At 53.5% G+C, this 14,513-nt stretch overlaps 1 protein-coding gene across 2 annotated transcripts in view; it reads left to right on the top strand.

Annotated features, from left to right (window-relative positions):
* LOC134949697 (RNA-binding protein Nova-2-like) overlaps positions 1-13,961 on the top strand; it is a 129,208-nt gene extending 115,247 nt beyond the window's left edge. For both annotated transcript variants that reach the window (XM_063938454.1, XM_063938453.1), the window contains exons 3-4: positions 6,229-6,395; positions 6,525-13,961. In XM_063938454.1, the coding sequence (XP_063794524.1) occupies positions 6,229-6,395; positions 6,525-7,367 (1,010 nt within the window). In that variant the 3' untranslated portion in view covers positions 7,368-13,961. The remainder of the gene's footprint in view (positions 1-6,228; positions 6,396-6,524) is intronic.
* Positions 13,962-14,513: the final 552 nt, after the last annotated feature.

Raw genomic sequence — 14,513 nt, 5'->3', positions numbered from 1 at the left:
GCAGGATGGTTGTATTAGGGTGCTGTAGTAGGGGAGTGGGCAGAGCAGGATGGGATTAGGGTGCTGTAGTAGGGGTGTGGGCAGAGCAGGTTGGGATTAGGGTGGTGTAGTAGGGGTGTAGGCAGTGCAGGATGGGATTAGAGTGCTGTAGTAGGGGAGTGGGCAGAGCAGGATGGGATTAGGGTACTGTAGTAGGGGTGTGGGCAGAGCAGGTTGGGATTAGGGTGGTGTAGTAGGGTTGTGGGCAGAGCAGGTTGGGATTAGGGTGGTGTAGTAGGGGTGTGGGCAGTGCAGGTTGGGATTAGGGTGGTGTAGTAGGGGTGTGGGCAGAGCAGGTTGGGATTAGGGTGGTGTAGTAGAGGTGTGGGCAGAGCAGGTTGGGATTAGGGTGGTGTAGTAGAGGTGTGGGCAGAGCAGGATGGGATTAGAGTGCTGTAGTAGGGGAGTGGGCAGAGCAGGATGGGATTAGGGTACTGTAGTAGGGGTGTGGGCAGAGCAGGTTGGGATTAGGGTGGTGTAGTATAGGTGTGGGCAGAGCAGGATGGGATTAGGGTGCTGTAGTAGGGGTGTGGGCAGAGCAGGATGGGATTAGGGTGCTGTAGTAGGGGTGTGGCAGAGCAGGTTGGGATTAGGGTGCTGTTGTAGGGGTGTGGGCAGAGCAGGATGGGATTAGGATGCTGTAGTAGGGGTGTGGGCAGAGCAGGGTGGTATTAGGGTGCTGTAGTAGGGGTGTGGGCAGAGCAGGACGGGTTTAGGGTGCTGTAGTAGTGGTGTGGGCAGAGCAGAATGGGATTAGGGTGCTGTAGTAGGGGTGTGGGCAGTGCAGGATGGGATTAGGGTGCTGTAGTAGGGGTGTGGGCAGAGCAGGATGGGATTAGGGTGGTGTAGTAGGGGTGTGGGCAGAGCAGGTTGGGATTAGGGTGCTGTAGTAGGGGTGTGGGCAGAGCAGGTTGGGATTAGGGTGCTGTAGTATGGGTGTGGGCAGTGCAGGTTGGGATTAGGGTGGTGTAGTAGGGCTGTGGGCAGAGCAGGATGGTATTAGGGTGCTGTAGTAGGGGTGTGGGCAGAGCAAATTGGGATTAGGGTGCTGTAGTAGGGGTGTGGGCAGAGCAGGATGGTTGGTATTAGGGTGCTGTAGTAGGGGAGTGGGCAGAGCAGGATGGGATTAGGGTACTGTAGTAGGGGTGTGGGCAGAGCAGGTTGGGATTAGGGTGGTGTAGTAGGGGTGTGGGCAGTGCAGGATGGGATTAGAGTGCTGTAGTAGGGGTGTGGGCAGAGCAGGTTGGGATTAGGGTGGTGTAGTAGGGGTGTGGGCAGTGCAGGATGGGATTAGAGTGCTGTAGTAGGGGTGTGGGCAGAGCAGGATGGGATTAGGGTGCTGTAGTAGGGGTGTGGGCAGAGCAGGTTGGGATTAGGGTTCTGTAGTAGGGGTGTGGGCAGAGCAGGTTGGGATTAGGGTGCTGTAGCAGGGGGCGGCAGAGCAGGTTGGGATTAGGGTGCTGTAATAGGGGTGTGGACAGAGTAGGATGGGATTAGGGTGCTGTAGAAGGGGTGTGGGCAGTGCAGGTTGGGATTAGGGTGCTGTAGTAGGGGTGGAGCAGAGCAGGATGGGATTAGGGTGCTGTTGTAGGGGTGGGGCAGAGCAGGATGGGATTAGGGTGCTGTAGTAGGGGTGTGGGCAGAGCAGGATGGGATTAGGGTGCTGTAGTAGGGGTGTGGGCAGTGCAGGATGGTATTAGGGTGCTGAAGTAGGGGTGTGGGCAGAGCAGGATGGGATTAGGGTGCTGTAGTAGGGGTGGGGAAGTGCAGAATGGGATTAGGGTGTTGTAGTAGGGGTCTGGACACAGCAGGATGGGATTAGGGTGCTGTAGTAGGGGTGTAGGCAGAGCAGGATGGGATTAGGGTGCTGTAGTAGGGGTGTGGCAGAGCAGGTTGGGATTAGGGTGCTGTTGTAGGGGTGTGGGCAGAGCAGGATGGGATTAGGATGCTGTAGTAGGGGTGTGGGCAGAGCAGGGTGGTATTAGGGTGCTGTAGTAGGGGTGTGGGCAGAGCAGGACGGGTTTAGGGTGCTGTAGTAGTGGTGTGGGCAGAGCAGAATGGGATTAGGGTGCTGTAGTAGGGGTGTGGGCAGTGCAGGATGGGATTAGGGTGCTGTAGTAGGGGTGTGGGCAGAGCAGGATGGGATTAGGGTGGTGTAGTAGGGGTGTGGGCAGAGCAGGTTGGGATTAGGGTGCTGTAGTAGGGGTGTGGGCAGAGCAGGTTGGGATTAGGGTGCTGTAGTATGGGTGTGGGCAGTGCAGGTTGGGATTAGGGTGGTGTAGTAGGGCTGTGGGCAGAGCAGGATGGTATTAGGGTGCTGTAGTAGGGGTGTGGGCAGAGCAAATTGGGATTAGGGTGCTGTAGTAGGGGTGTGGGCAGAGCAGGATGGTTGGTATTAGGGTGCTGTAGTAGGGGAGTGGGCAGAGCAGGATGGGATTAGGGTACTGTAGTAGGGGTGTGGGCAGAGCAGGTTGGGATTAGGGTGGTGTAGTAGGGGTGTGGGCAGTGCAGGATGGGATTAGAGTGCTGTAGTAGGGGTGTGGGCAGAGCAGGTTGGGATTAGGGTGGTGTAGTAGGGGTGTGGGCAGTGCAGGATGGGATTAGAGTGCTGTAGTAGGGGTGTGGGCAGAGCAGGATGGGATTAGGGTGCTGTAGTAGGGGTGTGGGCAGAGCAGGATGGGATTAGGGTGCTGTAGTTGGGGTGTGGCAGAGCAGGTTGGGATTAGGGTGCTGTTGTAGGGGTGTGGGCAGAGCAGGATGGGATTAGGATGCTGTAGTAGGGGTGTGGGCAGAGCAGGGTGGTATTAGGGTGCTGTAGTAGGGGTGTGGGCAGAGCAGGACGGGTTTAGGGTGCTGTAGTAGTGGTGTGGGCAGAGCAGAATGGGATTAGGGTGCTGTAGTAGGGGTGTGGGCAGTGCAGGATGGGATTAGGGTGCTGTAGTAGGGGTGTGGGCAGAGCAGGATGGGATTAGGGTGGTGTAGTAGGGGTGTGGGCAGAGCAGGTTGGGATTAGGGTGCTGTAGTAGGGGTGTGGGCAGAGCAGGTTGGGATTAGGGTGCTGTAGTATGGGTGTGGGCAGTGCAGGTTGGGATTAGGGTGGTGTAGTAGGGCTGTGGGCAGAGCAGGATGGTATTAGGGTGCTGTAGTAGGGGTGTGGGCAGAGCAAATTGGGATTAGGGTGCTGTAGTAGGGGTGTGGGCAGAGCAGGATGGTTGGTATTAGGGTGCTGTAGTAGGGGAGTGGTCAGAGCAGGATGGGATTAGGGTACTGTAGCAGGGGTGTGGGCAGAGCAGGTTGGGATTAGGGTGGTGTAGTAGGGGTGTGGGCAGTGCAGGATGGGATTAGAGTGCTGTAGTAGGGGTGTGGTCAGAGCAGGATGGTTGGTATTAGGGTGCTGTAGTAGGGGAGTGGGCAGAGCAGGATGGGTTTAGGGTGCTGTAGTAGGGGTGTGGGCAGAGCAGGTTGGGATTAGGGTGGTGTAGTAGGGGTGTAGGCAGTGCAGGATGGGATTAGAGTGCTGTAGTAGGGGAGTGGGCAGAGCAGGATGGGATTAGGGTACTGTAGTAGGGGTGTGGGCAGAGCAGGTTGGGATTAGGGTGGTGTAGTAGGGTTGTGGGCAGAGCAGGTTGGGATTAGGGTGGTGTAGTAGGGGTGTGGGCAGTGCAGGTTGGGATTAGGGTGGTGTAGTAGGGGTGTGGGCAGAGCAGGTTGGGATTAGGGTGGTGTAGTAGAGGTGTGGGCAGAGCAGGTTGGGATTAGGGTGGTGTAGTAGAGGTGTGGGCAGAGCAGGATGGGATTAGAGTGCTGTAGTAGGGGAGTGGGCAGAGCAGGATGGGATTAGGGTACTGTAGTAGGGGTGTGGGCAGAGCAGGTTGGGATTAGGGTGGTGTAGTAGAGGTGTGGGCAGAGCAGGATGGGATTAGGGTGCTGTAGTAGGGGTGTGGGCAGAGCAGGATGGGATTAGGGTGCTGTAGTAGGGGTGTGGCAGAGCAGGTTGGGATTAGGGTGCTGTTGTAGGGGTGTGGGCAGAGCAGGATGGGATTAGGATGCTGTAGTAGTGGTGTGGGCAGAGCAGGGTGGTATTAGGGTGCTGTAGTAGGGGTGTGGGCAGAGCAGGACGGGTTTAGGGTGCTGTAGTAGTGGTGTGGGCAGAGCAGAATGGGATTAGGGTGCTGTAGTAGGGGTGTGGGCAGTGCAGGATGGGATTAGGGTGCTGTAGTAGGGGTGTGGGCAGAGCAGGATGGGATTAGGGTGGTGTAGTAGGGGTGTGGGCAGAGCAGGTTGGGATTAGGGTGCTGTAGTAGGGGTGTGGGCAGAGCAGGTTGGGATTAGGGTGCTGTAATATGGGTGTGGGCAGTGCAGGTTGGGATTAGGGTGGTGTAGTAGGGCTGTGGGCAGAGCAGGATGGTATTAGGGTGCTGTAGTAGGGGTGTGGGCAGAGCAAATTGGGATTAGGGTGCTGTAGTAGGGGTGTGGGCAGAGCAGGATGGTTGGTATTAGGGTGCTGTAGTAGGGGAGTGGGCAGAGCAGGATGGGATTAGGGTACTGTAGTAGGGGTGTGGGCAGAGCAGGTTGGGATTAGGGTGGTGTAGTAGGGGTGTGGGCAGTGCAGGATGGGATTAGAGTGCTGTAGTAGGGGTGTGGGCAGAGCAGGTTGGGATTAGGGTGGTGTAGTAGGGGTGTGGGCAGTGCAGGATGGGATTAGAGTGCTGTAGTAGGGGTGTGGGCAGAGCAGGATGGGATTAGGGTGCTGTAGTAGGGGTGTGGGCAGAGCAGGATGGGATTAGGGTGCTGTAGTAGGGGTGTGGCAGAGCAGGTTGGGATTAGGGTGCTGTTGTAGGGGTGTGGGCAGAGCAGGATGGGATTAGGATGCTGTAGTAGGGGTGTGGGCAGAGCAGGGTGGTATTAGGGTGCTGTAGTAGGGGTGTGGGCAGAGCAGGACGGGTTTAGGGTGCTGTAGTAGTGGTGTGGGCAGAGCAGAATGGGATTAGGGTGCTGTAGTAGGGGTGTGGGCAGTGCAGGATGGGATTAGGGTGCTGTAGTAGGGGTGTGGGCAGAGCAGGATGGGATTAGGGTGGTGTAGTAGGGGTGTGGGCAGAGCAGGTTGGGATTAGGGTGCTGTAGTAGGGGTGTGGGCAGAGCAGGTTGGGATTAGGGTGCTGTAGTATGGGTGTGGGCAGTGCAGGTTGGGATTAGGGTGGTGTAGTAGGGCTGTGGGCAGAGCAGGATGGTATTAGGGTGCTGTAGTAGGGGTGTGGGCAGAGCAAATTGGGATTAGGGTGCTGTAGTAGGGGTGTGGGCAGAGCAGGATGGTTGGTATTAGGGTGCTGTAGTAGGGGAGTGGGCAGAGCAGGATGGGATTAGGGTACTGTAGTAGGGGTGTGGGCAGAGCAGGTTGGGATTAGGGTGGTGTAGTAGGGGTGTGGGCAGTGCAGGATGGGATTAGAGTGCTGTAGTAGGGGTGTGGGCAGAGCAGGATGGTTGGTATTAGGGTGCTGTAGTAGGGGAGTGGGCAGAGCAGGATGGGATTAGGGTGCTGTAGTAGGGGTGTGGGCAGAGCAGGTTGGGATTAGGGTGGTGTAGTAGGGGTGTAGGCAGTGCAGGATGGGATTAGAGTGCTGTAGTAGGGGAGTGGGCAGAGCAGGATGGGATTAGGGTACTGTAGTAGGGGTGTGGGCAGAGCAGGTTGGGATTAGGGTGGTGTAGTAGGGGTGTGGGCAGAGCAGGTTGGGATTAGGGTGGTGTAGTAGGGGTGTGGGCAGTGCAGGTTGGGATTAGGGTGGTGTAGTAGGGGTGTGGGCAGAGCAGGTTGGGATTAGGGTGGTGTAGTAGAGGTGTGGGCAGAGCAGGTTGGGATTAGGGTGGTGTAGTAGAGGTGTGGGCAGAGCAGGATGGGATTAGAGTGCTGTAGTAGGGGAGTGGGCAGAGCAGGATGGGATTAGGGTGGTGTAGTAGGGGTGTGGGCAGTGCAGGATGGGATTAGAGTGCTGTAGTAGGGGTGTGGGCAGTGCAGGTTGGTATTAGGGTGCTGTTCCCTACACTGCAGTGGAGGTACACACTGACTCACTTACCTGCTGTAATATAATTTTGGGAATTGTAATGTTATAATCTCTGCAGCCCCAAACACCTAGAAATGTGGCTTTATTACTACGAAGGTAGAAGAGAAACCCCCTGTATCTGTCTTTGCAGGGACAACAGAACGGGTCTGTTTGGTGCAAGGAACAGCAGAGGCTCTGCTTTCTGTACACAATTTCATTGCAGAGAAAGTGCGGGAAGTGCCACAAGGAACAGCTAAAAGCGACCTGGGAGTCCTTATTCCCACCCAAAACAACATGAGTGCGGAGCGTGCCAAACAGGTCTGTGTCATTACTGATGAACCATCCCATACATGACATCTAACATCACATGCCATGCAGCCATATCTGCTAATTCCTGACCCATTATACACCCAGCATCTAACATGTTCTCTCCTCATTCTTTCTCAGGCCAAACTCATCGTTCCCAACACAACAGCTGGTCTGATCATTGGCAAGGGTGGTGCCACTGTGCGGAGCATAATGGAGGAATCTGGGGCATGGGTCCAACTCTCACAGAAACCTGCAGGGCCAAACCTTCAGGAACGAGTGGTGACAGTGAGTGGGGAAGCTGGTCAGGTTGAACGTGCCATGCAAAGCATTATACACAAAGCACGAGAGGACCCACCTCAGGGGACCTCCCATCTCAACATCAGCTACATCAACTCACAGGGTCCTGTTGCCAACTCCAACCCTACAGGATCACCCTATGCTGGAGGGACCGCGGAACCAGCCATTTCCCCCTTTCCAGCTGCACCACCAGCTCCACCAGCCATCTCAGGTGGAGACCTCTTGGCCATCTCTACTGCCCTAAATACTTTGGCCAGTTATGGTTACAGCACAGGTATGGGTTTCAACCCTCTGGTGGGTAGTGTCCACCCAGCAGCTGTCAGTCTGCTGGCATCCTACACTGGCGAAGCTGGTCCAGCTCTGGGGATTGGAGGGGGAGGGATTCTCATGGAGAAGCTGGCTGCAGAGAGTGTTTCAGGCAAGGAGACTCTGGAGATGGCTGTCCCAGAAACACTGGTTGGGGCAATACTGGGAAAAGGTGGTAAGACACTGATTGAGTACCAAGAACTGACAGGAGCTCGAATCCAGATCTCAAAGAAAGGGGAATTTGTTCCAGGAACGAGAAGCAGGAAGGTGACCATCACAGGACCTCCCGGCGCAACGCAAGCGGCACAGTATCTCATTGGGCAGAGAGTGGCTTACGAGCAAGGTGTGCGGTCTAGCAACCCGCAAAAAGTGGGGTAAAAACGAGACATGAGGTGGGGAGATTGGTGGGTGCGTGTGGGGGAAAAGATAATATAATGGGGAAACGTGAGAACCTGTAGGTTGGGAAGTTTTGGTCTGTGTGAGGGATAATGGGGGCTTGAACCTTCATGGCAGCAGGACCTGATCATCTTATACTGTACAGTAATGGAAACGGATCTGGGGAATACGCTCCTCGAAGGCTACAAAGCTCAAGTTCAGAATGGAAAGTGTTATATTATTAACCCTAAAAATGTGAAGATTCCAATGTTCATCTAAAACAATAGCAATAAGAGCAGATTTTGCACTGAAGTGACCAGTCCATATGTGCCCCCTCCATAACACCTGACACAGGGACGGGTGATACGCACCAGGCGCCATATAGATAGCGGCGGGAATACCGGTGTGACATCATCACTCTGAGAGGAGTCATTACCTGCAGGGTGACACAGGGAGGGGTGATACGCACCAGGCGCCATATAGATAGCGGCGGGAATACCGGTGTGACATCATCACTCTGAGAGGAGCCATTACCTGCAGGGTGACACAGGGAGGGGTGATACACACCAGGCGCCATATAGATAGCGGCGGGAATACCGGTGTGACATCATCACGCAGGGTGACACAGGGAGGGGTGATACGCACCAGGCACCATATAGATAGCGACGGGAATACCGGTGTGACATCATCACTCTGAGAGGAGCCATTACCTGCAGGGTGACACAGGGAGGGGTGATACGCACCAGGCGCCATATAGATAGCGGCGGGAATACCGGTGTGACATCATCATGCAGGGTGACACAGGGAGGGGTGATACGCACCAGGCGCCATATAGATAGCGACGGGAATACCGGTGTGACATCATCACGCAGGGTGACAGAGGGAGGGGTGATACGCACCAGGCGTCATATAGATAGCGGCGGGAATACCGGTGTGACATCATCACTCTGAGAGGAGACGTTCCCTGCAGGGTGACACAGGGAGGGGTGATACGCACCAGGCGCCATATAGATAGCGGCGGGAATACCGGTGTGACATCATCACTCTGAGAGGAGTCATTACCTGCAGGGTGACACACAGAGCCGGCCCTAACCAATATGATGCCCTAGGCAAGATTTTGGCTGGTGCCCCCTAGCACCACCACTGGTTCCGCCTCTGACCTTGCACCTCTTTCCCAGCACCATCACCCCTCACCTATAGCAGTCCTTATTTTGGTGTTTGTACACCCTACATTTTAAATAGGAACAGTTCGCACATTTGGCGCACAGCCCAAAAAGGGGTGTTTTTTTGCTGGCAAGGGGCATGGCCACACAATAACCCCAATTCCAATTACGCCACACAGTACTGCAACTTTATTCACATTTGATCATGCAATAATGTCCATAATTTATATTAGATCCCACAGTAGTATCACTTTACCTTATAAACGTTACTCCTCACAGTAGAGCCCCTTATTCACATTACATCACACTGACTTGCTCCTTATTCACATTACACCACACCCTATTGCTCTTTATTCACATTAGACGACACAGTAGTGCCCTTTCCATACGCAACGCCACATAGTAGAGCACCTTATACACATAATTCCACACAGTAATGCCCCTTACACATATGGGACACATTATTAATGTCCTTATAAACATAATGCGCCTTACACATTATGACAACCTTTATTAATGCCCTTTTACACATAATGTCCCTTACACATATGCCGCACATTATTAATACCCTTATACACATAATGACACACATAGTGCCCCCTACACATTTGCTGCACATTATTAGTGCCCCTATACACATAATGACACACATACAGTAGTACCCTGTTACACATATGCCGCACATTATTAATGCCCTTATACACATAATGACACACATAGTGCCCCTTACACATATGTTGCACATTATTAATGCATTTTTACATGACACACATACTGCACCTTACACATATTCTGAACACTACTGCACAACCAACCCACTCACATGCACACAGCACTCACACTGCCACTAACACTGTGACCTCTGCCTCTGCTTGGATACAGATGTGTCCTCATAAATCTTGCCTCAATGCTAATGTTGGGCACACCTTTTTTTAATGAAAATTATTTGCATTGATATGTGGCTAGGATGCACAAGCAGCTTCTGCTGATTAAACTGATATGCAGCATGCCTATATACTGTGTGAGACTGTGGCTGTATCTGCATATGAAATGCTACACACAGAATATAGGCATGCTGCATATCATTTTAATCAGCAGAAGCTGCTGATGTCCCTAGGCATATCAAATGCCCTAGGCAAGTGCCTAGTTTGCCTATGCCTGTGGCCGGCTCTGGTGACACAGGGAGGGGTGATACGCACCAGGCGTCATATAGATAGCGGCGGGAATAGCGGTGTGACATCATCACGCAGGGTGACAGAGGGAGGGGTGATACGCACCAGGCGTCATATAGATAGCGGCGGGAATACCGGTGTGACATCATCACTCTGAGAGGAGACATTACCTGCAGGATGACACAGGGAGGGGTGATACGCACCAGGCGCCATATAGATAGTGGCGGGAATACCGGTGTGACATCATCACTCTGAGAGGAGACATTACCTGCAGGGTGACACAGGGAGGAGTGATACGCACCAGGCGTCATATAGATAGCGGCGGGAATAGCGGTGTGACATCATCACGCAGGGTGACAGAGGGAGGGGTGATACGCACCAGGCGTCATATAGATAGCGGCGGGAATACCGGTGTGACATCATCACTCTGAGAGGAGACATTACCTGCAGGATGACACAGGGAGGGGTGATACGCACCAGGCGCCATATAGATAGTGGCGGGAATACCGGTGTGACATCATCACTCTGAGAGGAGACATTACCTGCAGGGTGACACATATGCCGCACATTATTAATACCCTTATACACATAATGACACACATAGTGCCCCTACACATTTGCTGCACATTATTAGTGCCCCTATACACATAATGACACACATACAGTAGTACCCTGTTACACATATGCCGCACATTATTAATGCCCTTATACACATAATGACACACATAGTGCCCCTTACACATATGCTGCACATTATTAATGCATTTTTACATGACACACATAATGCACCTTACACATATTCTGAACACTACTGCACAACCAACCCACTCACATGCACACAGCACTCACACTGCCACTAGCACTGTGACCTCTGCCTCTGCTTGGATACAGATGTGTCCTCATAAATCTTGCCTCAATGCTAATGTTGGGCACACCTTTTTTTAATGAAAATTATTTGCATTGATATGTGGCTAGGATGCACAAGCAGCTTCTGCTGATTAAAATGATATGCAGCATGCATATATACTGTGTGAGACTGTGGCTGTATCTGCATATGAAATGCTACACACAGAATATAGGCATGCTGCATATCATTTTAATCAGCAGAAGCTGCTGATGTCCCTAGGCATATCAAATGCCCTAGGCAAGTGCCTAGTTTGCCTATGCCTGTGGCCGGCTCTGGTGACACAGGGAGGGGTGATACGCACCAGGCGTCATATAGATAGCGGCGGGAATAGCGGTGTGACATCATCACGCAGGGTGACAGAGGGAGGGGTGATACGCACCAGGCGTCATATAGATAGCGGCGGGAATACCGGTGTGACATCATCACTCTGAGAGGAGACATTACCTGCAGGATGACACAGGGAGGGGTGATACGCACCAGGCGCCATATAGATAGTGGCGGGAATACCGGTGTGACATCATCACTCTGAGAGGAGACATTACCTGCAGGGTGACACAGGGAGGAGTGATACGCACCAGGCGTCATATAGATAGCGGCGGGAATAGCGGTGTGACATCATCACGCAGGGTGACAGAGGGAGGGGTGATACGCACCAGGCGTCATATAGATAGCGGCGGGAATACCGGTGTAACATCATCACTCTGAGAGGAGACGTTCCCTGCAGGGTGATACAGGGAGGGGTGATACGCACCAGGCGTCATATAGATAGTGGCGGGAATACCGGTGTGACATCATCACTCTGAGAGGAGACGTTCCCTGCAGGGTGACACAGAGAGGGGTGATACGCACCAGGCGTCATATAGATAGCGGCGGGAATACCGGTGTGACATCATCACTCTGAGAGGAGACGTTCCCTGCAGGGTGATACAGGGAGGGGTGATACGCACCAGGCGCCATATAGATAGTGGCGGGAATACCGGTGTGACATCATCACGCAGGGGGACACAGGGAGGGGTGATACGCAGCAGGCGTCATATCGATAGCGGCAGGAATACCGGTGTGACATCATCACTCTGAGAGGAGACATTATCTGCAGGGTGACACAGGGAGGGGTAATACGCACCAGGCGCCATATAGATAGCGGCGGGAATACCGGTGTGACATCATCACTCTGAGAGGAGACATTACCTGCAGGGTGATACAGGGAGGGGTGATACGCACCAGGCGCCATATAGATAGTGGCGGGAATACCGGTGTGACATCATCACGCAGGGTGACACAGGGAGGGGTGATACGCACCAGGCATCCTATAGATAGCGGCGGGAATACCGGTGTGACATCATCACGCAGGGTGACAGAGGGAGGGGTGATACGCACCAGGCGTCATATAGATAGCGGCGGGAATACCGGTGTGACATCATCACGCAGGGTGACACAGGGAGGGGTGATACGCACCAGGCGTCATATAGATAGCGGCGGGAATACCGGTGTGACATCATCACGCAGGGTGACACAGGGAGGGGTGATACGCATCAGGCGTCATATAGATAGCGGCGGGAATACCGGTGTGACATCATCACTCTGAGAGGAGACATTACCTGCAGGGTGACACAGGGAGGGGTGATACGCACCAGGCGCCATATAGATAGTGGCGGGAATACCGGTGTGACATCATCACGCAGGGTGACACAGGGAGGGGTGATACGCACCAGGCGTCATATAGATAGCGGCGGGAATACCGGTGTGACATCATCACGCAGGGTGACACAGGGAGGGGTGATACGCATCAGGCGTCATATAGATAGCGGCGGGAATACCGGTGTGACATCATCACTCTGAGAGGAGACATTACCTGCAGGGTGACACAGGGAGGGGTGATACGCACCAGGCGCCATATAGATAGCGGCGGGAATACCGATGTAAAACCATCACTCTGAGAGGAGACATTACCTGCAGGGTGACACAGGGAGGGGTGATATGCACCAGGCGCCATATAGATAGTGGCGGGAATACCGGTGTGACATCATCACGCAGGGTGACAGAGGGAGGGGTGATACGCACCAGGCGTCATATAGATAGCGGCGGGAATACCGGTGTGACATCATCACGCAGGGTGACAGAGGGAGGGGTGATACGCACCAGGCGCCATATAGATAGCGGCGGGAATACCGGTGTGACATCATCACTCTGAGAGGAGACATTACATGCAGGGTGACACAGGGAGGGGTGATACGCACCAGGCGTCATATAGATAGCGGCGGGAATACCGGTGTGACATCATCACGCAGGTGGACACATGGAGGGGTGATACGCACCAGGCGTCATATAGATAGCGACGGGAATACCGGTGTGACATCATCACTATGAGAGGAGTCATTACCTGCAGGGTGACACAGGGAGGGGTGATACGCACCAGGCGCCATATAGATAGCGGCGGGAATACCTGTGTGACATCATCACTCTGAGAGGAGACATTAACTGCAGGGTGACACAGGGAGGGGTGATACGCACCAGGCGTCATATAGATAGCGGCGGGAATACCGGTGTGACATCATCACGCAGGGTGACACAGGGAGGGGTGATACGCACCAGGCGTCATATAGATAGCGGCGGGAATACCGGTGTGACATAATCACGCAGGGTGACACATGGAGGGGTGATACGCACCAGGCGTCATATAGATAGCGGCGGGAATACCGGTGTGACATCATCACGCAGGGTGACAGAGGGAGGGGTGATACGCACCAGGCGTCATATAGATAGCGGCGGGAATACCGGTGTGACATCATCACTCTGAGAGGAGACATTACCTGCAGGGTGACACAGGGAGGGGTGATACGCACCAGGCGCCATATAGATAGCGGCGGGAATACCGGTGTGACATCATCACGCAGGGGGACACATGGAGGGGTGATACGCACCAGGCGTCATATAGATAGTGGCGGGAATACCGGTGTGACATCATCACGCAGGGTGACACAGGGAGGGGTGATACGCACCAGGCGTCATATGGATAGCGGCGGGAATACTGGTGTGACATCATCACGCAGGGGGACACATGGACTGCTCACAGATGGTATGGGGATCCCACGTACTCACAGATGTGTGCCAAATACAGTCTATACCTAGAACTAGTGCCAAACCCCACTACCCCTGCACGTATCCGGCCCTTAGGGTCCCTCGAGGGCTCTTATAACAGTCTGGCTGATCTTACTTCTCTTCAGCTGCTTTTCTGGTCAAATAAAAATCCAAAACTGTACATTGTAACGCAGATGTAGATATTTCTTGAGGCTATAAAAAGAAAAGGCTCAATTTTGTGTAGAAATTGTCAAAATTCATTAAATCCATTAAAGAACTTGTTTTGGTGCAGCCTGCGACCACGCGCATAGTGGCGGTGTGACAATACGATGTGTAAGTAGCATCTCTACAGGGGGTAGTACTGAGCGCTGTCACAGGAGACCGGAGGGAGTACTAAGCCTGATACCACACCACACGCCAACACTAGATGGCAGCACACGCTAATGCCTGAATCCCCCCATATCTGCAGAACACCAACGCGTCTGTATGCGGAATGCTGTGCCACCTATCTACAGCCGAAGCTGTCATCACCACTCTACTAGATGGAGCAGTTCCGTGCGTCTGCATGCCCCCCGCCCAGTTACCACTTTCTACTGCGCACAATGCCCTGACTGCCAAGCTGTGCCTGGGTTACAGAGGAATATACTATGTAGTATACACACTGCGAAGCACATCTGGTGTTTACCTGTGCCTGGGTTACAGAGGAATATACTATGTAGTATACACACTGCGGAGCACATCTGGTGTTTACCTGTGCCTGGGTTACAGAGGAATATACTATGTAGTATACACACTGCGGAGCACATCTGGCGTGTACCTGTGCCTGGGT

The sequence above is a fragment of the Pseudophryne corroboree genome, chromosome 8, assembly GCF_028390025.1.
Source record: "Pseudophryne corroboree isolate aPseCor3 chromosome 8, aPseCor3.hap2, whole genome shotgun sequence".
Taxonomy (NCBI): Eukaryota; Metazoa; Chordata; class Amphibia; order Anura; family Myobatrachidae; genus Pseudophryne; species Pseudophryne corroboree.
This window is presented reverse-complemented; position numbering and strand designations above follow the sequence as displayed.